This window comes from Lissotriton helveticus, chromosome 2_1, assembly GCF_964261635.1.
Source record: "Lissotriton helveticus chromosome 2_1, aLisHel1.1, whole genome shotgun sequence".
In the NCBI taxonomy this organism is placed as follows: domain Eukaryota; kingdom Metazoa; phylum Chordata; class Amphibia; order Caudata; family Salamandridae; genus Lissotriton; species Lissotriton helveticus.
In genome coordinates this window covers 1940495908-1940523661 of record NC_136059.1, presented here as the reverse complement: position 1 = coordinate 1940523661, position 27754 = coordinate 1940495908, and the positions used below count along the sequence as shown (strand labels likewise).

Here is a 27754-nt window from a genome sequence, read left to right as displayed (position 1 = left end):
GGCTGTAGCACCCATTGTGGAATCCATTATAGTAGCGGTGCAAATATAGCTTCAGGCCTACCACTGTAGCCTCACTAATAGTGCAAAACATGCACTACAACCTGCTAAAATGAAACCTTTTTGACAGGTAAAAATCTTCCTTTTAAATGTTGTCATCCTTATGTAGGTCAGGTGGCAGACAAGGTAGGGTGCACGGCATTTAAGTGGAGGACATGTAGAATTGTTATGTAATCACGTCCTTACAATGGCTAGCACTCAGTTTCACTCCAGCAGGCCTTTCTGTCCCATGTAAAAAAAAAAATCAGAGCCCAAATTAAAATCCTAATACTGTATGTGAAGAATGGGACTAGCTAGGATAATAAAAGGTTGTTTAATATATATATATACACATATATACACACACACACACCTTCCTATCCAATTGCATATAATGATGCATTATGGGCGAGGTAGTTTTAAAGTTACAATTGGAAAAATAAAACTTTTGTTTCGCAGAATAAACAGTACATAATATATAGTCATTGCTGTCAACATTAGAATTGTTCATAATTCTCAATTGTACAGTTTGTATCCCCATTATTTTAGTCGCTTATCACTATAGGAATTTCCTATTTTAACCATTGTATGGGTTGAAAGACGACTTAAACAAAGAATAACACATCTATCAGTTAAAATGCTTTCACTTATTCATTTGTAATGTAGTCTTCAGTATAGGCTAAGTGCCCAGGGTTTCAAATTTGTACAAATTGGTTAATACTTCTTAGTAATGGCTAAGTGCCTTTCCAATTCATGGTCTTATCAATGCTGGTTTCAATGGTTGTTTAAGCAGTCTAATTACAATATTTAATCATATACAGTTCACAGGTGGACGTGCATCTCTTCGTCCATATTTAATCCCCTCGGCATTTTTGTTTGAAATCTGATGATCAGGCGCAACTCCAATCGTCTGAGTAGTTTCCTATTCCCTCCTCTTTCATGTTGAGGGATGGTAGCAAGTCCACTGTAGAGAACATCTTTCCATATTTTTCCAGTATGTTTGGACATATGTTTAGCTATAGCGTAGGACATGTCGCCATTCTGAATTGCCCTAATATGTTCCAGGATCCTTTTGTGCAATGGACAAGTAGTCATTCCAATATAATTTTTACTACATGCACATGTTAGCATATATACCACATAAGTTGTTTTGCATGTGATAGTATCCACCACATTGAAGATCTTGCCATGTGGATCTTTCAAAGATTTCAAAGACTGGCCTATAGTACATGCCTTGCATTGATAACATTTATTAAAGCCATTTTGTTTCGATGTTAACCAGTCCTTTTTCTTTTTCAATTGAAAATGGCTTCACCAGTTTGTCTTGTAGTGATTGTGGTCTCCTATAGGTCATTTGCGGATGATCTCCAAGTTGTCCACCAATGTCCGGGTCCTTCTTTAGGACATTCCAATATTTATTCAATATTTTTCTCACATTTTGACTTTCTTTGCTGTAGGTTATCATCATCCTAATGGGTTCAGGTTGTTTTTTTGTTGTCGTATCCAATTTTGCTTTGTTGATCAATGTTTCTGTTCTATTCAAAGCTCTAGCTTTTAGTTCTTTTTTTACATCATTGTAGCTGTACCCTCTTTTGAGGAATCTCTTGGCAGTTTCTTTGCATTTACAGTTCATTTCTTTCATATTAGAACAATTTCTTTTCATCCTAATGAATTCCCCATAAGGGATACTTTTTTTCAGATTTGTAGGATGAAAACTTTCTCCATGCAATATACTGTTCGTCGCCGTTTAGTTTAGTTTAAAGGAGTTTATAAAGCGCCTGGTGACGCCTCCCGGCGTGTCCCCGTGGATTTGCGGTGGACTGTTGTTTCAATTTGTCCATTTGCCACATAGACCCTGGTATCTAGAAAAACTATTTCCTTATCACTAATTGCGGATGTGAATCTTAATCCTAATTCATTGTTGTTTAGTTCATCCAGATACCTGTTAAATTCCACGGTTGTACCATTCCAGATCAGGAAAAGGTCATCGATAAATCGGAGCCAGAGTACAACCTTGGATGTATAATGGTCATACTCTTCTCCCCAAGCTGTTGTTCTCTCCCACCAACCCATTGCTAGGATGGCGTAGCTTGGGGAAAATGCAACTCCCATGGCTGTTCCGCATCGTTGAGCATAGTATGTTTTATTGAAGAGAAAGATGTTATTGTTTAGACAAAGTTCTGTCATTTCCTTTATCATATACCAATGCTGTAACTCTTCAAGAGGTTTCTGTTTGAAGAAAGATTCCATAGCTGTGAGACCCATGTTATGAGTTATGGAAGTATATAAAGATACTACATCAATGGTAGCTAGTTGGTATCCTTCCACCCAGGCAATGTTTATCAAATTGCGTAAAAAGTCTCCCGTGTCCTTGATATATGACATTAAAGTAGGGACTATCGGTGCCAGAAAGGAATCCACATAGATTGAAAGGTTCTCATATATTGAGCCACAACTGGCAATGATGGGTCTCCCAGGAGGTTTCTTTAGTGTCTTATGCACTTTCGGCAGGAAGTACATTGTTGGCATAATAGGATCTTCATTAGTTAGAAATTGTACTTCTTGATCTGTAAGTAGTCCTTGATTATGCCATTTGGCCAACTTGATATTCAATTCAACAATTAATTCATTGATTGGATTTTTCTTCAGTTTCTCATAATTTTTTGTGTCACTTAGTTGGCGCATTGCTTCCTGCATATAATCAGTTTTCTCCATAATGACTGTTACCGCCTTTGTCCGCGGGTTTGATTTCTAACAAGTCATTTTCCATCAGTGCCTTGAGGGCTTTGCGTTCTGAAATTGACATATTTTCTTTTTTTCCGTTTTGTACATTTTTTTTCATTTTTTCAAGATCTTCATTTACTAGATCAAAGAATATATCTATTTTATTGCCTGGATGTAATGCAGGGCAGAATCTCGATTGTTTTTAAATTTAGTTTTTTGATGTTTATCTATACTCTGTCCCATGGTTTGTAGCATTTGGCTATCTGTCATCGTGGAATCCTCCACCTCATTAGCAAGCTCAAATGCAATGCGCATCGCTGGAATTTCCCCAATCGTGATCCGCATATCAGTTCCATCAGAAATATCAATATTCTGATCTTCAGTATCAGTTTGTGTTTCTCTTTTTTTATTTTGCCAATTTCAGTTTACGCGTATATTTATACAGATCAATTTTTGTTTCCACTGGATCAAAGTGAGTTTCCGGGCAGAAAGTTAAGCCTTTATTCAGTAAATTTTCCTCTGCCCTTGTTAGTACATGTTTTGATAGGTTAATAAATCAAGTAAGGGTCAGGTTCTTTATTTTCCAAAATCAGTTGGTTACTCGATTTCTTAAATGATACCCCCTTGTTTTTTCCGGAGCCTCTTCTGGTTTTCCTTGGCTTTGTGTCGGATTTGGTTGACCTTTTCCCTTTGCTTTTGTTCTCTGTTGTCCCCGGCCTCTTCCTCTCCCTCGTCCTCTTCCTCTTGATCGTTGTTGGTCTAAGTATACCAACTTGACCTCTTCTAAAAAGGGGTTCTAATTCCTGGATTTCCTTGTTCTTCACCACCACTCCAATCTGTCAGATTCGCTCAATGATGTATTGGGAGTTTCCGGTTGCGGTTGCATCTTCATTTGCTGTTTGAGGTTTTCAAATCTTTTAGCAAAGGTTAATATTTTTCCGCATGAGTTGTCCTGCTCATCTCTTCTATATTTTCGTTCCTTTCGTTCTTCTACTTCTGTCTCATGTTTATCCAATGAGGCTTCCATGTCTTTCCTATGTTTTTTTGCCTCATCTTCTTTACCATGAGATAATATGAGAGATTCTACTTCAGCTATTTTCTCATGCAGTTCATCAACATCAATTTTAGCATGTTTAACAATGATTCTAATCATATTTGTTGAGACCTATTGCATGCTTGTTTTTAATTTTGTTAGACAACTACAAGAAGTCTTAATACAGCTTAACATTATACATTGAAAATGCAAATGTTTGATGTATGTAATGTACTGCTGTATTACGATAGTTATTTTTACATTTTAGCTCTAAAGTATTGATAATGAGAGCAGAATAAAACTAAGAGGGTTGGACAGTTTATGGATTTCCCTGTAACTAAGCTTGTGTTTGGTACGAAATTAAGGGTGTTCCGCTCTCCGTGCTAAAACTTCTCTCACTTCGCTCGCAACAATAAGGATTTCCCATAAACGCCATCTCCAAATAACAGAAAAAGCACCATGATTCCATTCAGTATCTCTTGCCATGTAAACCGAAAGCTTTTCAATTGTGCATATCCCAATTCTGCAGGCTTTTATTTTTACATCCAATCCTGAGCCTGTTTCTGCGCTTCACAAAAGTCACATATGCAAGGCCAGTACCAGCCTCACTAGTGACTTTAAACTCTTCTGTGGTAGACAGCACCCCCGTGATTACGTGGATGCACTCAGGGCTTTAAGTAGGCAGAGTCCTGCCTATGCACAACATCGGCAATTCTAACAAACACAGCCAAAGTGGACGACGCTGAAAGCGGTGCCGTAAACAAACAAGCTCATGATATTATTATATTCTCAAAAGTAGCACCGTGTAGCGCCTAGTTTCCATCCATGCCTGCCAGCAGACACCGCCTTTCAGCATGTACAGGATCACACCATCTGTGAGTGCCCGCTCTGAGTTACTCATCTCCGAATGCTTCGTGGCGCTAAGGACATGTGTGGAGTCGAGGAATTTAGGATTTAGTGTGAAAGAACTACTGTTTAAATAGTGACCGGCCCGAAGGATGTGAGCAATAGTTATTTATCCTTTTTGGGCCTTTCAGACATGGAGCAATCTGAAAATGATCGTGCGGTGTCAGAAGACTCAATAGAGTTGTATTTTTCAGACCCTTAGTTAATTCACTTATTCGTCCACTCTTATTTATTTATCGGTTCCTTCTTTGATTAATTCATGCATGCGTCAGAATATTCAGCAACCCATTTACTCGCCGCGAGCATACATTCACTAGTTCATTTATCCATTCCATTCACCTTGTCACTCGTTCTGCACGCGCACACCCCATCGGCCCTGACATTCTGAAAATTCCAGGAGAGAATCACATCATTCACACAATACAAGGGGCTGCGAGATAACTCCTCGCAGATTATCCCGTCTCCAGGGAGTCTGGCCGGCGTCCCAGGACGGGCACCGAGCAACAGCAGAGTCAATGCAGCTCTTGGATTGGTCCGTGGTCCCGAAGCGTCACATCCCGGCAGAGTCACCTGCAGTTCATATAGGACTTGGGTATTATCCATGCACTGTACAGGGAATGTGTGAGCACCAGCCAATGACCCTCCCCAGCTGCCTAATCTTGGTTCCACCTCATGTTCCTACCACAAGCATGTAAAAGACAGGGCCTTATATAACAAGCAAACTCACCGCCGCAGCCCGGCTTCAACAGGAAGCCAGGCAACCTTTGTTGGGACGGGGGCGGGGCCGGACTAATACAGGAAGCAGACAGGAGCCGCGCTGCTGTGCCCGCCGGAAGATTTGCGTCTCAGCTAGCGGGGCTCCCGTGCTCGTGGAGTGCCCCGCGGCCCCCGCCTGTTAACAAGAATGACCCGCTGGCTGCCGAGGGACACGCGACAAGAACCTGGTGAGTGGGGTGTGAGGGGGATGTGTGCGCGCGTGTGTGTGTATGTATGCGTGTTTGTGTGTTAAAAGAGCCCGATGACCGTGGGGGGGTGGGGGGGGAGGAGGGAGTGTGTACGCGAGTGTCTGTCTGCACCCAGCACTACACATCTTGAGAAACACAAACCCGAAAGCGAAACAGCGCACACACAGCAAACAGCCAGCAGGAAAAGCGCGATCACGAGGACAAATCTGAGACAGCAGAGGCGCGTGGCCGAACGCTGTCTCAGATTCCCAGGAAACTGAATACAATAGTTGTCGAGCTAGACCGCATGCTACGCATGCGCAACTCTAGCTCGACCTAAAAAGCATGATACACAGTGAGTCCAATGATGCAGCTTTACAATGGGAGCAACACACTCCCACAAAATCAGTGTCAGTTCTCGACTACAATTAAAACCAATAAAAACCATCAAAGACCGGTTAGATTAGTAAGAAGAGAACCAGTAGAATGCGGAGCCTATCATACCAAGGTTCTTCGGAATGCCAAGTATTTTAGGATGGTAAATGGCGTTAAAAGCTACACAAAGATCAAGGAGAATCAGGGAGAATGAGAGGTGGCAGAAGTGGGCAAACGGGATGAAGTAAGATAGGTATATCAACGCTTTTTCAGGGAAGCATAAGATGCCAAAACACTGAAAACAAAGGTTCCTGTTCTACGGAAATAGGAACTATTTGAATGTAAAATAATCACCAACTGTTAAGTGAGGGGAGAAGGATGAAACAACAGGGAAACATAAGGGAAACATATTAGGTACTTGTATGGATTAAAGTACTTTATGGCTGGAAAATCAGGACCACACTGAAACGGTTTCGATTTGCTGGGCTTCACCTGTGGTGCTCAAACAGTAAACTTGACAATCCGTGTATCTGCAGGAGGTGAACCATGCTTGGTTCATGGCAGGTGACAAAAGAGGTAAGGGTTATGCCTAAATGCACCCATCCCAGCTGGACAGTGACTAATGTCTCCTTATACCAGGCTTTGCGGGGAAAGAGGCTTCTTGGAACATGACTGAAGTACATTGGCAAATTTCTATTTCCCTTTACTCCTGATAGGAGGCAGCCTACTACCATTTCCTAGGAAAATCCAGAGTTCCATAATATGGGTCCAATCCTCCGTCCAGATCTGTGCGTGACTTGTCAAATGTGGGTGAATGCCTGGAAACTTGCGTGCATAGAGAAAAGGGTCTTATGGTTGAGACAGGGAATGTATGCACAAAACTGCTGTTCCCACTCAGCTTGTCACTGTACTTCCTTTGGATATAACTTGCATGGTGCTGCCCTTGGGGTTCTATCAGTGAAACCCTGTAAATGTTTGGTGGGTGAGGGAATATACTTACGCTTCCCTGAAAGTTAGTTTCTGCTCCCCACAGTACCCGACAGCAGTATCCAGTAGCTAAAAAGGGGGTAAAAAGTGGGAGGACAACTGCAACAAAAGCGCACTTTCCTACAACCACCTTCAGTCTAGGTTAAGAAAGTGGCAGCGTAACAGCAGTACCATCTCACATCCTTCCTCCAACCGCAATTAAACAGGCTCTACGTTGTGTGGTGCACCCTGTGGAGATATCTGTACTGTCACCACCTATGCTTTCGGTTAAAGCACTCACTGGTTTGAGTACCACAGTGGAGCCATTCAGCATAGCTGAGTGAATGCCCTAGATTTGCCTCCCCTCACTCTCAGACCACACCCAACAATCTCCCAATGGTGCATGTTGGTACATGTTGAAACAAGTACTCAAAGTGTGGAACTTGGCGAGATACCAGCTGTAAGATTGGTGGAAACAATTGGAGTTCTGTTGGACAGGTATGTAGACTGCCTTACAACATGTATGCAGAAATCCCAGAAGAAATTCAGGTGTGTACTGCCTGTATTGTCAGAAAACTGACAACTGGGAAAATGCTGCCCATTGCGTCAATTCCCAGCCATTGTAACTACGCCTGTGCTTTTGGCTCCAATCAGGTTACTGAAAAGGTCTACCCAAAAGCAGTATGCAGGGAGTATGTTAGCTCGTTCCCTCAGTTTGTACCAGACCCAATGGGTGCAATGTACCGGGTTAACATCACTAACTGGTCTACTGCTGGAATGGCATAATATCCCTGAAAGGTTATAAGGCGAAGCAATTTCTGCTTCCACCGCCAGATACGGCATGAAAGGGTGGAAGATGAAAACAGTAAGGGGCAAACTGCGCATGGGCAGGGTAAATGATATAACCCAAAATCTGGTGCAGTGATGACTCCTATTGGGTCCCTCCGTTGAATGCTACAATATGAATGAAAGATGACCTTGATACATTGTTGTTGTTTTTTTAACCAAAAGCAGAGGTCGTCGACAATCGCAGATGGCAAACTACCTTCCAAATTGATGCATGTTTGTCAGCAGCAGGTTGCATTCTCAGAGCACAAAAGCATGCAAGCGCATCTTCATTTAAATTTTGGATTCAAATTTTGATGTATGCTCTGAAGTCTCTAACCTTGATTAGGAACGCATAGGCCAGACCGCTGTGAATAACTGCACCAACAGGCATTGGAGAAAGAATCCAGCATCTCCTGACCGCGCTAACCTGTGCCATAATATACACTCACAGTAATGCGGTCTTTCTGCAATAATGCTAAACAATTAGGCGCAGGGTTGCAACCAGGCACTGTGGATATTGTTCCATTTGGACTGTGTTCACCGCATACGCAGTGCCCAGACCCCATGGCAGAATTGTGCAAATATCTCCATCGTGAGCGTACAATGACGATGGCTGCACATCCCAGTGAGCAGATGCATTTACTGTTTTGTTCCTTGCATTGACAGACAAAGGCTGAAATTCTGCACACTGCGCTATTAGCTGCATCTGTGTCTGCCATGCACAAGCCACATGAAAGAAAGACTACCGTCCATGCCCTTGACTCTACGATGCACGAGAAAGGGAGGTGTGCCTTTCATAAAAGATGCTTCTGAAAATGTATCTAACAAAACGAGCTACGCTGTGTCCGTAATTAGGACTATGAATATCAGGGCTCAGAAAACCATCCGTGCAGCTCTAAGCTATACTACAACCCAGGGTGCACCTGCAGCACACACACACACAGCCGTTTCCCGGGCCCTCCACCACACACACGCGCATATGTTATGTTATGTTATTTTATTTTTATATAGCGCACAGCTGCCACAGCCAAGTGGCGTCCCGGCGCTTTGGAGATTGTGTAACACAACATAGTAGAGATGACCCAGCAAATAGAACCAGCAAATAGGACTAAACTGTAGAAAATAGGAAGGTTTTTAGTGCCTTTCTAAACGGGAACAGGTCGGGAATGGAACGGAGAGGGGCAGGCAGAGAGTTCCAGAGAGCTGCCGCCAACACTGAAAAAGACCGTCCGCCCATTCTAGCTTTTTTGAAGCGTGGCACAATGGCAAGATTTAATCCAGCGGATCGAAGGGCTCTAGAGGGGACATAATGAAGGATAGTCTGCAACAGAATGGGAGGGGAAGCTAATTTAAGAATTTTAAAAGTTAAGCATAGAGCTTTAAACTTAATTCTTTGCCCCACAGGTAGCCAATGGAGATCTTGGATAGTTCGACGGGCAGAGACGAACTTCGGAAGGCCAACCAGCATCCTGGCCGCCGCATTTTGGACCCTCTGGAGGCGAGTTAGCTCTGCCTGATTCAGGCCCAAAAATAGAGAACTAGCGTAGTCCAGTCTGGTAAGAACCAGAGCTTGGACTATGATCTGTCGAGTGTCCGCATCAAAAAACTTGAAGATGGGTCGAAGACACTGCATAGTACCAAAACATGTGCCTGCCACACGTTTTGTGTGGGAGGTAAAAGAAAGTTTATCAAACCACACCCCAAGGTTTCTGACTTCCTCCACGGGAGTGGGAACGGGACCTAGTTCAGAAGGCCACCATTGATCTCCCCATAACCCTCTATCCTTACCAAAGATGATAACCTCGGTCTTAGAGGCATTGAGTTGAAGTCGGTTGTTCGCCATCCAGCCTGCCACGGCTTTAAGAGCTGACTGAAAGGCGGGGGCGTCCATGTGGGAATCACCATTAAGTGCCACCGCCAGCTGCGTGTCATCGGCGTATGACACCAAGGAGAGACCAAAACTGTGGGCTACCTCCACCAACGGCTGAACATATAAGTTAAATAAGGTAGGGCTAAGGGCCGATCCTTGAGGGACACCTTGAAGAATAGATCGAGGAGCAGAGACAAAAGGAGGGGTAGAAACTTTAAAGGTGCGATCCTTAAGAAATGAGCGAAACCACTCCAGTGCTACCTCTCCAACTCCTGCCTCCACCAGACGATGTAAAAGGATCTGGTGGGAAACCGTATCGAAGGCGGCACTGAGATCCAGTAGGATCAGTGCCGCCGTCTGACCCAGACTCCTCGAGAGATCGCTCCCCTGCCTGCGCTCTGTGTAACATTTGGTATCGTTATTCTTAAGCTGCACTGTTTGGCATTGTGAAGGCGTGTGCATTTACCTACCACTGCTCGCTCATTTTTATTAGTCCTGCGCATTGTTATCTGGTAGCTGCACTATTTAGCGCTGTGAAAAGCATTTACCTGCCATTGCTCGTTCATTTCTATTAGTCCTGCGCATTGTTATTTGTGAGCTGCACTGTTTTGGCGCTGTGAAAAGGTGTGCATTTACTTGACTTTACTCGGTCATTTCAGGTAAACCGGTGCATTATCGGTGAGATCCCCCGGCGCCCTGCCCTCCATTTTGAGCTTCTTGTTGTTGTTGTTGTGCTCCGTCCCTTGAGCCCGCCACGCCCCCCCAGCTGAGCCGCCCTCACCCCTTCACCATCCATATATGACAGTTATTCCCGCGCGCAGCGTTCACGCGCAGCTACCGCGCCCAACCCGCGCCGAAGGTGCGCCAAAGGTAAGCCCGTCTACGCCCGTCCGCGCCTGGACCGCGCCCAGCGCCAGACCCCCTGCCCCTCACGCTGCCCTGCCCCCCCGCATTACCTACGATGCCGCCTCCCTCCTAGCCCTTAACCCCGGTCGCGCCCCCAACTGCGTCCAAGCCGCTCCTGGACACACCCACGGACCTTTCTCATGCTACTCCTGCAAATTCATCGGCACCGTCAACATCTCCGCTACGCCCACAGCACAGATCCCCGACCCCAACCACCTACAATGCATCCTTCTCAACACCCGCTCGGTCCACAGACACGCCATTGACCTTTGGAATCTACTAGACACCATTTCTCCGGACATCGCCTTCCTGACAGAAACATGGATGAACGCTTCCTCCGCACCTGACATCACCATTGCCATCCCTGAAGACTATAAGATCACTCACAAAGACCGTACCAGCCACACAGGAGGAGGAATCGCAATCGTCCATAAGAAATCTATCCGCATCTCAACCAGCTCTGACGCCAACCTCGCCAACTCCGAACACCTCCACTTCCAGATCCACATCGACCCCAAGACCACACTCAGAGGCACCCTCCTCTACAGACCACCAGGACCCCGCACTAAATTCAGTGAAGACATCACAGACTTCATCACCCCACACGCGCTCCCCTCCAAAGACTACATCCTTCTGGGAGACCTCAACTTTCACCTTGAAAAGAGTCACGACCGCAACACCACCACCCTCGTGGACAACCTCGGACTTAAACAACTAGTCACTTCCCCCACCCACATCGCAGGTCACACACTCGACCCCATCTTCACATCCAGCAATCATGTCTCCTTCAGCCACACTACGGATCTCCTCTGGACTGACCACAGCTGCGTTCACTTCACCTACAACAAGCCGAAACCCATCAACCACTCCCAACCTACCCTGCAAAGAAACAAACAAAATCACCATCGACCAGATTTCCGCATCGCTTCTTCGAAACACCCCAGCCCTCTCTTCTAACGCTAACGAAGCCGCCGCCAACCTCACCCTATGGTTATCCAACACCGCCGACACCTTAGCACCACTGAAAAAACGACAAAGCAAACCTGGCAGCAAGAAGGCATCATGGTTCAACGACGATCTCAAGAAGTCCAAGAAACTCTGCCGCTCCCTTGAAAAGGCCTGGAAAAAAGACCCAACCACCAGCACCAAGGACACCTTCAAAAGCGCCACCCGCACTCACCACCAACTGATCCGAAAAGCGAAGAAAACAGCATTCAAGGATCGACTTGACAACAACGCCCACAACAGCAAGGAACTTTTCAACATCGTCAAGGAATTTTCCCATCCCTCGGCCAATTCCAACGACATCACCCCTTCTCAAGCCCTCTGCGACTCCCTAGCCTCATTCTTCCACAACAAGATTGCAGACATCCACAACAGCTTTGACAACCAACCCGGAAACCAACCCACCCCACCATCTGCTGACCATCTTCCCCCCGTGAACACCCTTAACGCCTGGAACCCAATCTCCACAGAGGACACCATCCGCCTGATGAACTCCATCCACTCAGGATCCCCCACAGACCCATGCCCTCACCACATCTTCAACAAAGCAGACTCCGTCATAGCACCGCACCTCCGAGACGTCATCAACTGCTCCTTCAACTCCGCTACCTTCCCAGAAGTCTGGAAACACGCTGAACTCACCGCCCTTCTGAAAAAACCAACAGCGGACCCCACCGAACTCAAAAATTACCGCCCCATCTCGCTTCTTCCATTCCCGGCCAAAGTCATCGAGAAAGCCGTCAACAACCAGCTCGCCGCCTTCCTCGAAGCCAACAAATCCCTCGACCCCTCACAATCTGGCTTCCGAGCAAAACACAGCACTGAGACCGCCCTCATCGCAGCAACAGACGACATTCGAACCCTACTGGATAATGGAGACACAGTCGCCCTCATCCTCCTCGACCTCTCTGCAGCATTCGATACAGTCTGCCACAGCACCCTTCTACAACGCCTCAATAATATCGGAATTCAAGGAAAAGCACTTGAATGGATCACTTCGTTCCTCACCGGAAGAACCCAGAGAGTCCGCCTTCCTCCATTCAAGTCCGAGGCCTCTGAAGTCATCTGCGGCGTACCTCAAGGATCCTCACTCAGCCCCACCCTCTTCAACGTATACATGAGCCCCCTCGCGGCCATCGCACGCCGACACAACCTCAACATCATCTCTTACGCGGACGACACTCAACTGATCCTTTCTCTCACCAATGACCCCAGCACCGCCAAAACTAACCTACACGAAGGAATGAAAGAAGTTGCCGAATGGATGAAACAAAGCCGTCTGAAACTGAACTCGGACAAAACAGAAGTCCTCATCTTAGGCTCATCCCCCTCTGCTTGGGACGACTCCTGGTGGCCGGAAGCCCTCGGAAAAGCACCCATCCCGACAGACCACGCACGGAACCTTGGCGTCATCCTAGATTCTTCACTCTCAATGAACAGACAAGTCAACGCGGTATCCTCTTCCTGCTTCAACATTCTTTGCATGCTCAGAAAAACATTTCGCTGGATCCCCTCCGAAACAAGGAAAACAGTCACCCACGCTCTGGTCACGAGCCGACTGGACTACGGAAACACCCTCTACGCAGGTACCACCGCTAAACTCCAGAAGAAACTCCAACGAATCCAAAACGCCTCAGCCAGACTCATATTAGACATCCCACGCAACGAACACATCTCTGGCCACCTTAAAGACCTCCACTGGCTACCCGTCAACAAGAGAATCACTTTCCGACTGCTTACCCACGCACACAAATCACTCTACGACATCGGACCAGATTGCCTCAACTCTCGACTGTCCTTCTACACCCCCTCCCGCCAACTTCGCTCTTCCAGCCTAGCCCTGGCCACTATACCTCGCATCAACAAGACCACCATGGGAGGCAGGTCCTTTTCATACCTAGCTGCTAAAACATGGAACTCACTCCCCGCTTACCTCCGTCTCACCCAGAACCACCTAGCATTCAGAAAACAGCTTAAAACATGGATATTTGACAAATAATCCTCCTCCCCCTCCTAAGCGCCTTGAAACCCTCTGGGTATGTAGTGCGCTATATAAATCTTCTGACTTGACTTGACTGACTTGACATTTTCCCCAAGCTACGCCAACCTAGCAATGGGTTGGTGGGAGAGAACAACAGCTTGGGGAGAAGAGTATGACCATTATACATCCAAGGTCGTACTCTGGCTCCGATTTATCGATGACCTTTTCCTGATCTGGAATGGTACAACCGTGGAATTTAACAGGTATCTGGATGAACTAAACAACAATGAATTAGGATTAAGATTCACATCCACAATTAGTGATAAGGAAATAGTTTTTCTAGATACCAGGGTCTATGTGGCAAATGGACAAATTGAAACAGTCCACCGCAAATCCACGGCGACGAACAGTATATTGCATGGAGAAAGTTTTCATCCTACAAATCTGAAAAAAAGTATCCCTTATGGGGAATTCATTAGGATGAAAAGAAATTGTTCCTATATGAAAGAAATGAACTGTAAATACAAAGAAACTGCCAAGAGATTCCTCAAAAGAGTACAGCTACAATGATGAAAAAAAAGGAGAACTAAAAGCTAGAGCTTTGAATAGAACAGAAACATTGATCAACAAAGCAAAATTGGATACAACAACAAAAAAACAACCTGAACCCATTAGGATGATGATAACCTACAGCAAAGAAAGTCAAAATGTGAGAAAAATATTGAATAAATATTGGAATGTCCTAAAGAAGGACCCGGACATTGGTGGACAACTTGGAGATCATCTGCAAATGACCTATAGGAGACCACAATCACTACAAGACAAACTGGTGAGAAGCCATTTTCAATTGAAAAAGAAAAAGGACTGGTTAACATCGAAACAAAATGACTTTAATAAATGTTATCAATGCAAGGCATGTACTATAGGCCAGTCTTTGAAATCTTTGAAAGATCCACATGGCAAGATCTTCAATGTGGAGGATACTATCACATGCAAAACAACTTATGTGGTATATATGCTAACATGTGCATGTGGTAAAAATTATATTGGAATGACTACTTGTCCATTGCACAAAAGGATCCTGGAACATATTAGGGCAATTCAGAATGGCGACATGTCCTACGCTATAGCTAAACAGATGTCCAAACATACTGGAAAAACATGGAAAGATGTTCGCTACAGTGGACTTGCTACCATCCCTCAACATGAAAGAGGAGGGAATAGGAAACAACTACTCAGACGATTGGAGTCGCGCCTGATCATCAGATTTCAAACAAAAATGCCGAGGGGATTAAATATGGACGAAGAGATGCACGTCCACCTGTGAACTGTATATGATTAAATATTGTAATTGGACTGCTTAAACAACCATTGAAACCAGAACTGCTGCAACATTAATAAGACCATGAATTGGAAAGGCACTTAGCCATTACTAAGAAGTATGAACCAATTTGTACAAATTTGAAACCCTGGGCACTTAGCCTATACTAAAGACTACATTACAAATGAATAAGTGAAAGCATTTTAAGTGATAGATGTGTTATTCTTTGTTTAAGTCGTCTTTCAACCTATACAATGGTTAAAATAGGAAATTCCTATAGTGATAAGCGACTAAAATAATGGGGATACAAACTGTACAATTGAGAATTATGAACAATTCTAATGTTGACAGCAAGGACTATATATTATGTACTGTTTATTCTGCGAAACAAGTTTTATTTTTCCAATTGTAACTTTAAAACTAACTCACCCATAATGCATCATTATATAGGAAGGTATATAAACTAGAAAGCAATGATGGACAAGTGGTAACACTGATGATAGATAGATAGATAGATAGATAGATAGATAGGATAGAAATCCCAATTAGGATCAGCTATTGCCAAAGTCTAGCCCTCATTCAATGCGCTTTATTGTGTTAAGCACTGGGTCGCAGTTATGCAGCGACATAGCTTTTCTCTATTGAACGATGCCAAGCCTTGTTTATTGCTGTTCTAATATGTACCTAAAAAGCCAATAAACAAATGCATCAAAACAATTGTCTAAAATGCAATTCAATGGTGAAGTCCGATTTGTAAAAAATATTTGGGAAAAATAACTTAAAGAATGTAAAATGTTACCTCCCTGAATTTTCTGAAAACTCCTGCAAGAAGTCACACAATAGTTCATTGCGATCGAGTCGACCTGACTGGGCAGAGAGTACGGTACTTCTCTGAACATCCCAAAATACAGGATGGGGGCTGTGAGAATTCGGTTTTGACATAGCGTCAAATCCTGCTTGAACTTCCTGCTAGGGTTGACATGAAACACTTGGGGCACACTTGAAAGAAAAGAAACAGACTGCCAAGATCTTTCTATTGTATGTACTGTGTGGTTGCTGGAAACCCCTGCTTTTGTCCAACTAGACTTCTGGATTTATTGGTGGTACCATAGCTGCCTCACATAGGATTTTAGTGTTAGATGTGGGAGGACACTCCCCACACACACCTAGAGCTAAAGTTTAGTGTTACCGAAGACTTTCGCCATAATGAAAATGCCCAAAATAGGTAGGGTTGGCCCCAAAATGTTTAGCCAATCGCACCCATTAGCTCGTACCAGGCAAAACGTGACCTCTTCTGGCACTCACTTCAGAACAGTCCTAGACCTACTGTGTTTTATCTGAGAAGAGCCCTAAAGAACTGGACCTGCTCACTCTTGTACCTAGGACAATCAAGTAGACTCCAAGGGTCCGAAAGCAGACATCCTGATCAAGCTACAGTGATACAAGCTACAAGAAGCCTTTCCTGCAACTGAACAGTGGCACCTAAACTAGACCCTGACATTGGCCTCTCCCAGACAACTTGCAAGTCTCTAGGAGCCACCCCTGAGATCTTGGGGCTTTAGAAGTGTACTGCAGTGGAGGATTGGGACTTTTACAGACCAAGTCAGAAAGTAAAATCTTTGAACAGGGCAAACCTGGTTGGTTTATCAAATCAGATTAGTCAGTCTCAGATTGCGCCTAGGAACCAGTATATCGCGACCATTGACTAAAATCTGTACTTGCACTTCTTGGATTTATTCCTCCTTAAACTTTATACATTCATATTTCTAGGTCCCATTTTTGGACTTTTATTTTTTATCAATTTATTCCATTTTACTCAATATGGGATCTTTTATTGTTTTGAATTTCAACTTTGTTACTGCTTCAGATTGGCTACCAGGGATTTGAGATCACATTAATTTTGCGATTGAGGGATTACCCGGACAACGCGTGGGATTATTAAATGAGGTGGATAGACATCCAATTTCTAATAGGCTTACTCTTGGAAATTGCCATCATAGTAAGCGTAAATGTTTAAATTACAAACCTATTTTTAAGCATTTGCCAACTTAAAAATGGATACTCACCAAATAAAACAAAAAGGTATCACACACAGAAAAATAGCCAAATAAAACAGCTCACTCAATTACGGATCAGCTACAATAACAGTACATTAACATACAACCAGCATTAACCTGGACCACGTATCACTTACAGCCACACAACAATGCAGGAAACGGACTGCTTCCATAGTGGTGCTACTTCAGTATGAAAGAGAACAAAAAGAAGCCAATTTCCTCAAGAAGCTGCAAACACATACTAGATTAGACAGTGCATTTAATCCACAGTATACTAAAAGAGCGCCTGTATGTGCTCCTTGAATCAGTGGGAAAAGTAAAGCCCTGACTGCTCCAGAAGGGATGGAAGAGAAAGACAAAGATAAATTACCTTCAGGATCAATTCATTTAAACAGGTCAGTCTACAAACTTCAATGTCTGATTGGAAACAAAGTTTCCATTAACTTTAATTCACAGATATCTAATACTACATAGACTATAAGGGTATATTACCATTCTCGTTGCATCTTGCTGAGTCCAACGTAGATTTTAACTTCTTTCTTTGGAGGTAAACTCTTCTCAACATCAGCTTTTATACGCCGAAGGAGGAAGGGACGTAGCACCTGTAGTAAGGAAAATCCATGCATCAAATGGGTCTTCTTTCGGCAGGTTTAGCAAATTAATTAGGAGAAATTGCATAACTCTGCTACCGCAACCAGATGTGCATCGGGTGTAAACAAACTCTGGGGACCCTTCCGGACTTGCAACAAAAGACAATTGCAAAGCGATTTATAGCTGAAACACTCAGAATGGGGCAGATAAAAAGGGTAAGAGTATTTTGAACTAATCCAGTCAAGAAGTCCAAGAACCAACATTATACCCTGAAGTATACTGCCACTAAAGATCAAGCTAACTTCTGAATACATTTTAATGGTGCATGAACCTTCATGATCCTCCCCACCCACAGTACACAGCCCAATGTATAAAAACATGTCCACCAGGTTTCAGAATATAAAGCTTTAAAAGAAAAATGATACTACAGACAATAATAACCAAAATATATCCAAGTGACAATGAGGTTTTCAAAATTAAGTAGATCACTTTTACAGTATTGAAGTCAAGGTAACTTGTTGGCGAACTAGACCTCATGAAGATACATATGTGAAAAGACCATGCATTCTTGGTTGCAAAAGCCAAATATGTCTAACGCAGATAAATCACAAAGCAGCAATGCATTCCCACCGTGCTGAGATCTCTAGAAAAAAAAATCTAATTCAACTTAGTGGGTTAGAAGACATCTAGTAACACCTCAATTTGATTGAGTTTTACATAAGGAAATACTATTTTGCAACTCAAAAATGCAAACCAATACTCACCAAATGAAGACGCTCCACTAACTTCTGATCCCCAAGACAGTTGTTGGTATCAAACCACGAGTCAAAATCCTAAAGTGATAAAATCAAGGATTGACTGTCAAACTTACTGTAAGAATAATAGCATTTGGACATTTTAAAAAAATGTACCATTCTAAAATTATTGCATAAATACCTCTATTTTTACAATGAATGGTAAGCTGCAGCTTAAAAAAAACTCACCTGCCAGTCTTGCAAAACAACCTTGTATACAGAGCATGAGGCAATGTTACCGTTCACTTGAGCCTATAAGAATTGGACAAATCTGCATACAAATATTTCACATGTAGATTGATAATAGCAAAACTCAAAAATGACACTGCTACCTAACCATTACACGTTTGTGTCATTTTAATCATTACAGTAGGTAGGGCAGTAGTTACCTCTGAGGAGTTGAAGACATCTGGCAACAGAAAGTTCAAAAGTGCCCAAAGCCTGTTAACAGCAGACGATTGGTGGTTTTGAATTCCCTTACAATTTCAGACAGCTGTAGTAAAGAAAGAATAGGATTGGAGCATTTGGTTAAATCTCGCTAACAGACCTTGTATCAAATGTGAAGTGATTTTACTAAAGTAAACCAGGAGTTAGGAAGCGGAGAAGCAAGACCAAAGCATGTGCAGCCTAAGAGTACTTTGAGGGTGTAGGAAGCTGGCTCTGTATAGGACATTTCCATTAGGTGATAATACCAAGCACGGAGTCCGAGGGTTCCCCAAAAGTGAAGAGGGCTAAACATAAAACCCAAAGTGCTCTACTAGTGGGAGTGTGGGTGTGCAGCGTTCGGCCTAAAACAGAGAACTGGAAGACATTTATTGAAAAATATTGATCAGTAATGGACAAAACTCAAATAGGAGATCCAGAAATATAAACTGTACTTTATTTTTAAGACCAAGGTCGTTGCAATCTGGGAAGTACGCTTTTGAAATGAATATGCTACTTACCAGTATGCATCTGTTCTTGGCATGTAGGGCTGCAAACATTCATATCTGATGCATAGATCGCCGCCTAGTGTTGGGTCCGGATGATTGCACATTGTTGTCCTGGAAGAGTCTTCGAAGTATCACGAGATAGGTGGCTCCTCCCCTGGACTACAGTGCGCATGGGCATCGGCTCCATCCCCAGATTGTTTTTAGCCATTGTGGCAGTGATGGAGTTAAATAGTGTAAATGATGTCCATGCTAATGATGAATGCAAGAGAGTGTCTGCAGCCGCTACGGGCACCGGGGAGGAGGGCGGGCGATATGAATGTTAGCAGCCCTACATGCCAAGAACAGATGCATACTGGTAAGTAGCATATTCAGTTCGAGGCATGTGGGCTGCTAAATTCATATCTGATGCATAGAATACATAGCAGTCCCTCCATTAACGGCGGTTGCCCGTGCCAGCTGCAGAAGCTTGAAAAAGTGTCTTGAGAACAGCCTGTCCTACAGCTGCTTGCTGTTTGGAATGCACATCCACACAGTAGTGTTTGGTGAACGTGTGTGGTGTAGCCCAAGTGGCTGCTCTACAAATGTCTTCTAAGGGAATGTTCCCTAGGAATGCCATGGATGCCCCCAATTTGCGTGTGGAGTGCGCTTTTGGGGGTATAGATAAAGTGCGCTTAGCTTTTTGGTAACAGATTTGAATGCACTTAACTATCCATCTGGCTATCCCTGCTTTGGAGATGGGGTTGCCTTTGTGCTGTGGTGAGAAGGCAACAAAAAGTTGTGTTTTTCGAAATTGTTGAGTCCTGTCGATGTAGTACATCAACGCCCTCCTAAAGTCTAGTGTATGAAGCATTCTTTCCGCCACGGTTTGTGGGTTTTGGAAGAATGCTGGCAGGTCAATAGTTTGGTTGATATGAAACTGACACCACCTTGGGAAGGAATTTGGGGTTAGTGCGGAGCACTACCCTGTTAGAATGTATTTGGATGAACGGCTCTTGGATTGTGAGCGCTTGCAGCTCGCTAACACGTCTGAGCGACATGATAGCAATGAGAAAAGCCACTATCCACGTCAGAAATTGAATTTCGCAGGAAAGCAGTGGCTCAAAAGGTGGGCCCATCAGCCTAGTGAGGACAACATTGAGGTTCCACACTGGAGCTGGTGGAGTTCTTGGAGGAATGACTCGCTTCAGTCCCTCCAGGAAGGCTTTAATGGCAGGCACCCTGAAAACAGAGAGGTGCTGCCTATTCTGGAGATAAGCCGCTATGGCGGATAGATGTATCCGAATGGAAGCGTACGCTAGATTGCATTTGTAAAGATGTAACAAATAGCAAATGATGTTAGGGATGGATGCATCTAGCGGGTTGATATTGTTGTTAGTACAGTAAATGACATACCTCTTCCATTTTGCTACATAGCAAGCTCTGGTTGTGGGCTTTCTTGCCTCTCGGATAATGTCCATGCATTCCGGAGGCAGGTTGAGGTAGCCAAATTCTAAGACCTCAGGAGCCAGATCGCCAGATTGAGCTGTTGCGGATCTGGATGCTGAATGTCGCCATGGTTCTGCGTCAAGAGCCTGGGTGTGAGATGCAGCTTTTGATGCGGTACCACGGAAAGTTCTAGAAACGTGGTGTACCATGGTTGGCGTGCCCATGTTGGAGCAACCAGATGAGAGTCATCGAGTGTTGCTTTAGCTTTCTTGCCACCAGCGGAATGAGAGGCGCTGGGGGAAAAGCGTACGCAAATTTGCCTGACCAGTTCATCCATATCGCATTCCCTTGCGATTCTGGGTGAGGGAACCTGGCGGCAAAGCTTTGGCATTTTGCGTTTTCCCTTGTGGCAAACAGGTCTATCTCTGGATGACCCCACTGCTGGAAGTACGGGTGGAGTACTGATGGATGAATCTCCCACTCGTGCATTTGATGGCTGTATCTGCTGAGCAGATCCGCCATCTGATTGTCCTTGCCCGGGAGGTGTTCTGCCATGAGGAAGATGTTCCTCTGAATGGCCCACTTCCACATGCTCTGAGCCAGATGAGACAGCTGTGGTGAGTGAGTACCACCCTGCTTTTGGATGTAGTACATGGCTGTCATGTTGTCCGTCCGGATCAACACGACCTTGTTGCACAAATGCACTTTGAAGGACTTGAGCGCCATGAAGATTGCCATCAATTCCAGGTAGTTGATGTGCAACTTTTGTTGATGGGTTGACCATAGTCCCTGCACTGTGTAGTGGAGCACATGCGCTCCCCACCCTTGGAGAGATGCGTCCGTTGTTAGGACAATCTGTGGCACCGGCTCCTGGAACGGTCGTCCCTTGCAAAGGTTGTGTGGATTCCACCAATGCAGAGAGTTGTATGCCCGACCGGTCACCAACACTAGGTCTGTCAGTTGTCCTTGAGCCTGTGTCCATTGATTTGCCAAGCATTCTTGGAGGGGACGCATGTGCAACCTTGCGTGCGGGACTATGAAGATGCAGGAGGCCATCATGCCTATCAACTGCATGAACACTCTCGCTGGCAGGGAGTGTTGCGGTCTGAACCTCTGGATTAGCGACTGAATGTTGTTGATTCTGACTGTTTGGTTGAGCCATAGCAGTCAGGGTGTTTATGGTCGCGCCCAGGTACTGCTGCACATGGGCTGGCTGAAGGTGCGACTTTGGGTAGTTTAGCGAGAACCCCAGGCTGTGAAGGAGGTGAATAGTGTGGGACATGTGTGAGGCGCACTGTCTTTCCGACTTTGCTTGAACGAGCCAGTCGTCGAGGTACGGATAGACATGTATGTTTTGTCTCCTGAGGTGCGCCGCCACTGTCGCTAGACACTTCGTAAACACTCTGGGGGCAGTAGTCACCCCGAAGGGTAGGACTATGAACTGATAGTGCTTGTTGAGAATGGTGAACCTGAGGTATTTTCTGTGGGATGGGTGGAGTGGGATGTGGAAGTAAGCATCCTTGAGGTCCAAGGTTGCCAGGAAATCCCCTTGGTTTAGAAGGGGAAGGATTTGTTGCAGTGTCAACATGTGAAAATGTTCTGACAGTATGTACATGTTGAGGGGGCGCAGATCTAGAATGGGTCTGAGCGATCCGTCCTTCTTTGGGATGAGGAAGTACAGGGAGTAGACCCCTGTTCCTTCCTCCTCCACTGGCACGAGTTTGATTGCTCCTTTTTGCAGCATAACTAGCCCTTCCTGCTGCAATAAGTGCAAGTGCTCTGCCGACATAGGACGTTGTCTTGGGGGGATGTTGGGAGGAGTGGATGTTAACTCCAAGCAATAACCGTACTGGATTAGTTCTCACCCACCTGTCTGTGGTGATGGACGACCAGACTGGCAGGAACTGCTGTAGTCTTCCCCCGACAGGTGTTGGATGGTCGGGGGGCAGCGACAAGGAGTCACTGTTTGGTGGTGGCAGAGGAACGTGAGCTGTTGTTTCCTCTGCCTCTGCCCTTGGCATTGTTACCTCGGTAACCCCCTCTACCTTGCTTGGGGTACGAGGATTGCGCACCACCTTTTGCGAATTGTGTTTGTTGTCCCAAGTGTCCTCTGGTACCACTACATGCACCTGAGCGACGAAAAGTGTTGCCTCTGAACTGTTGTGATTGGAGAGCCCCCATGGACTTAGCAGTCTCGTTGTCTTTCTTAATTTTTTCAAGTGTGGTGTCTACATCAGGGCCAAACAGTCTGTCAGGATTGACTGGCTGGTTGAGGATCGTAGTCTGGATGTCCTGCTTAAACCCAGATATACGAAGCCAGGCTTGGCGCCTTAGCATGACGCTAGTGTCAATACCCCTAGCCGCTGTGTCCGCGACATCAAGTGCACACTTAATGGCAGCATTTGATATAAGCGTCCCCTCTTGAATGAGCATTTCGCCTGCTTCTTTATACTCATCAGGTAGATGTTGAAGGAGCTGTTCTAGGGTGTCGTAATGCGCCCTATAGTAACGCGCCAGTAGTGCTTGTGTATTTGCTATACGCCATACATTGGCAGCCTGCGCAGCCACCCGCTTGCCAGAAGCCTCAAGCACTTTCGACTCTTTGTCCGGGGGAGGAGCTTCACCCGTTGTTTGGGAGTTGGCCCGTTTGCGACCACCAATGAGTCCAAAGGCAACTGTCCCCGAATATAAGCAGGGTCTCCAGGTGCTGGCCTGTATTTTTTCTCAATACGTGGGTTTACCACTCTTGCCCTTGTTGGTTCCTTAAAGATCTCTGGTGCATGTTTAAGGACACCCTTCAGCATGGGGAGTGTTTTGACTGTTCTTTCGGAGACAGAGAAAGTGTCAAACAGGAAATCTTCCTCCACCGGGTCAGAGTGCATGTCTACATTATGAGTTGCAGCTGCCCTTTCTATTAAAGCAGTGAATGCTGCTGAGTCCTCAGTAGGTGATGTACGTGTTCCAAAAACCTGAGGGTCATGTACTACTTGATGGCTGTCCTGGTCCCCAGCGTCATCATATGGGTCCTGGTGTACATCAGGGTCAGTGTCAGTAGGGAAATCATATTGGTCATCCTGTTCATCATCCTCACCCCCTGAGTGGTGGGGGGAAGGTGTTGGACTCCTCCTTGGTGGAGGCTGAAGAGGTTCAACAAGTGGAGGTATGTCCTGTGCTTGTTTTTTCTTTTTCAGTGGAATAACAAATGCTTCTAAAGGTTGGGAAGTGATCTTTCTTTTATAAAGTGTAAATTTTCCTGTGTTGGCATCGATGTAATGCTCTAAATTGTCCCCCGACGCCTTTGGCCGCTGCAAATTGGGACTGGGCGTCGAATATTCCGACGTGTCGGTGTTCTTCGAAACCGTCTTGGCCACAAACGCTTTGGGCGCCACCTTTGGTGGCAGGACGTAGAGAAGCTTGGAGGACGACTTCGCCGGTATGTTCACCGGTGTCGGATCCGATGATGCGGTAGACGTTGACGTCTGTGCCTTCTCCCGAATCCTTTTGAGGGAGTCGGTGACCTGTTTTGTAAAAGAAGCCGAGGGTTTGGTAACCGATGCTTCATGTTTGTCTGCTTCGGAGGACTTCGGCGTAGCAGAAGTGGGCACCGATGATTCTTGGCCTCCCACGGGACGCTGCTTTGCGGTCGGTGTAGGCGCCGACGCCGGCGATGCCGACCCGGCATCCTTGTGCCGATGAGTAGCGGCTCCGGTCGTCGGATCTTGGGCCTTAGGCGCCGAGGCGGGATGGACGACCTTCTTTGAGGACTTGTCCTTAGCCACCGTTTGTGGCGCCGATGCGTCGACAGTCTTCTTGGACTTCGTGTGGCTGGAAGCTGACGGAGTTGAAGACGGAGTCGGCTTTGCTGGCTTGGACGGGACGTCGGCCATTTTAGATGTTGTGGAAGCCGTAAGTTTCGGTTTTGCTGAGTCGGCAGCCATCTTCGGAGCCGTGGAGACCGAAGGTTTCGGTTTCGGCGTGATGTCGGCCATTTTAGGCGCCGTCGACAACAGTAGTTGCGGTTTCGGTTTCGATACGCGCAACGGTGGCTCCTCCGGTGTATCCGTAGCCGGGCCCGAAGGCGGGGCTGGGGATATCGGTGCAGGGTCGAGGGTAAGGCCGAGTGGCGATCCCGTGACCGGAGCCTGAGTCGAGTAACGTTCGGGGCATAGCTCGTCCTCAGCTATCTTCCGCGGCCCCATAGACTTCGTCGTCGTCCCCTACCTCCTCGACGTATTCAAGGTCTTGGCTCTGTCCTTCGATGTATTCCTCTGGATCCGCCTCGACCTCCGTCGATGGTGGTGAGATCTGAAGTTGATGGCCGTGGCCTTCTTCTGCGGGGTCGTCGAATATGTCGTCGGGTGCCGGGGCTGCGTGGAAGGCCTCAAGTCGCGCCGCGCGCCGATGCTTGAGCGTCTTCGACCTGAATTTGGAGCAGGCCATGCAGTTGTCTTCGTCGTGGTCCGGCGAAAGACATCTATTACAAACTGGATGCACGTCGATGTGTGGGTATTTGGACCCACACACGGGGCAGCGCTTGAACGGGCTCCGTTCCATGATGAAGCAGTCGGGGTCTTGCTGCGAGTACAGGGCCTCGATGCGCGAAGGGTAAACCACTCCGCCGAAATCTGATCGGAAGAGTCAGACGATGCTCGGGACCGTTCGCATACAATACCGACGCGAATACCGAAGGCCTTTTGGCCTTGAGAAGGAAGGTTTTTCGATTCCGACAGGGAGCCGTCGAAATCACATCCGAACCCAATGGCGGAAAAAAACAATCTGGGGATGGAGCCGATGCCCATGCGCACTGTAGTCCAGGCGAGGAGCCACCTATCTCGTGATACTTCGAAGACTCTTCCAGGACAACAATGTGCAATCATCCGGACCCAACACTAGGCGGCGATCTATGCATCAGATATGAATTTAGCAGCCCACATGCCTCGAACAATATAGTTCAGAGTCGACAGTGCAATTTCAGAATAGTTCAATATTATCCAGTTAGGGAAAAACAATTAGGCGTATAACAGGCAAGTATGCCACTTACAGTTCAAGTCCAGTCTTTGGGTGTTTCAGACCAGCACTGGGTTCACTTCGGTCGTGTGGGAATGATACCAGTAATGATAGTTACCCTTGCGGTCCGCAGAGGGCAAGGAAGCTAAATGCTATACAGCAGACCGTCAACACAGCTACTGTCGCCAGCAGCAGGCTGCTGTGGATCGGATGGGGGAGTTCCGCCATTGCACTATCAGAGAGCAGTTGTGGTCGGGCCAGCCGTACAGGTGGTGCTGGAGGAGGCAGACAATGCCTCTTGCAGGAGGGTACAGGCTCTCGGGCCTGGAGCTGGGCACAGCGTGGGTCAAAGAGTCAAGAGGATACCTCAAGATAGTGGAGGCCATCGGGCTGGGATGCTTTAGCCTAGAAGGGCAGAGTCGCGTTTGCACAAGTGCCGGTCCTCAACTACTTTGGTTGTGAAGTTCTTTGGTAGCAGTGAGTCGCGTCGACACAAATGTCGGTCCTCACCGCTGTGGCTCTTCTACCGGCTGATACCGGGGACTAGAGCCTCTAGTCTGAAGGGAGGTTCTTAGCGCTTTGGTGAAGGTGGACAGGTCTCCAAGGTTTCTTGGAGACCTTGCAGGGTTTCTGGAAGAACAGCAGGCCCAGTGGTCGAACCGGTCTCAGGAGGCCATTGTTTTTGCAGAATTTTTCCTACAGCGGCTCAGTTTCTGGTCTGAGGGAGCCTCCAAAATACCACATTTAGGAGGCGTTTTAGGGGAGGAGCAGGTAGGGCCAAAAGGCACCTTACCTGGGGTGACTACATCCTCAATTATGCCACCCTTCTGTGGGAGGGGGCATAGACCTAGCCATGATTGGAGGAAACCCCTCATCTTCAAGAATGAGGGGACTGTAAAGTGTGCCTAACTTTACCTCCTCCATGAAAGGAGTGGAGTTGGCAAAGACGGGCACACCTCCCAGCCTTTCTAAGTTTTTCCACCTAAAGTGGGGGTGTAAACTGGGGCTGCCATTTGGTGCTAGCAGCAGAGGCTGGCAGTTCCATTATAAGGGTAGCAGGCCCTTGAAGCTTCCCCTTCAAGCACTGGTCCATCCTGGAGAAGGTGATTTGACACCTCTACCCAGGATGTGCATTGCTTGTGGTCCCAGAGAGCAACGGCTCTCCACCCAGGGGTCTGGAAACATGTCTGTGTGGCAGTCTGCTTAAAGACTGTCAGTGCTCACACCAGGGTCGGTAGTTTTAAGGAGGCACCTTGAGGTGCCCTCGGAGTACCGGTCTTAACTCGCACAGTAGCATCAGTGTGGATTTATTACAAGAGCTGTATGGTACTAAACACTCTGGATCCAGTGAAGCCATCATGGTGGATCTAGATTTGTCAAGTTCCCAGCCCATGTACTCTTTAACCCCGTGCATGCTGCGGACGGCCCCCGGTTGTCACAAGTCACAGTTGGCGTGTGCGGAGGACGTCCGGGGCTGTCCTAACCCCGCCCACTCATCAATTCACCTGCACAGTGCAAAAATTTGGCCAGCACGCAAGGGGTTAAGGCTTCAAAGGCACTTACAATATTAAGGAATAGACCTTCAATCAATCAGGACATTTGTAGAGCGCACTACATACCGGGGGGTGGGGGGGGGGGGTGGGTGGTGTGTGTGTGTGTGTGTGTGTGTGTGTGTGTGTGTGTGTGTGTGTGTGTGTGTGTGTGTGTGTGTGTGTGTGTGTGTGTGTGTGTGTGTGTGTGTGTGTGTGTGTGTGTGTGTGTGTGTGTGTGTGTGTGTGTGTGTGTGTGTGTGTGTGTGTGTGTGTGTGTGTGTGTGTGTGTGTGTGTGTGTGTGTGTGTGTGTGTGTGTGTGTGTGTGTGTGTGTGTGTGTGTGTGTGTGTGTGTGTGTGTGTGTGTGTGTGTGTGTGTGTGTGTGTGTGTGTGTGTGTGTGTGTGTGTGTGTGTGTGTGTGTGTGTGTGTGTGTGTGTGTGTGTGTGTGTGTGTGTGTGTGTGTGTGTGTGTGTGTGTGTGTGTGTGTGTGTGTGTGTGTGTGTGTGTGTGTGTGTGTGTGT

The 27754-nt window shown here is 46.2% G+C and overlaps 1 protein-coding gene across 1 annotated transcript in view; it reads right to left on the bottom strand.

Annotated features, from left to right (window-relative positions):
- SMARCA5 (SNF2 related chromatin remodeling ATPase 5) overlaps positions 1–27754 on the bottom strand; it is a 472009-nt gene that overhangs the window by 286722 nt on the left and 157533 nt on the right. The window contains 4 exon segments of the mRNA XM_078676875.1: positions 17445–17554; positions 18308–18376; positions 18727–18776; positions 18779–18830. Coding sequence (XP_078533001.1) covers positions 17445–17554; positions 18308–18376; positions 18727–18776; positions 18779–18830 — 281 coding nt within the window.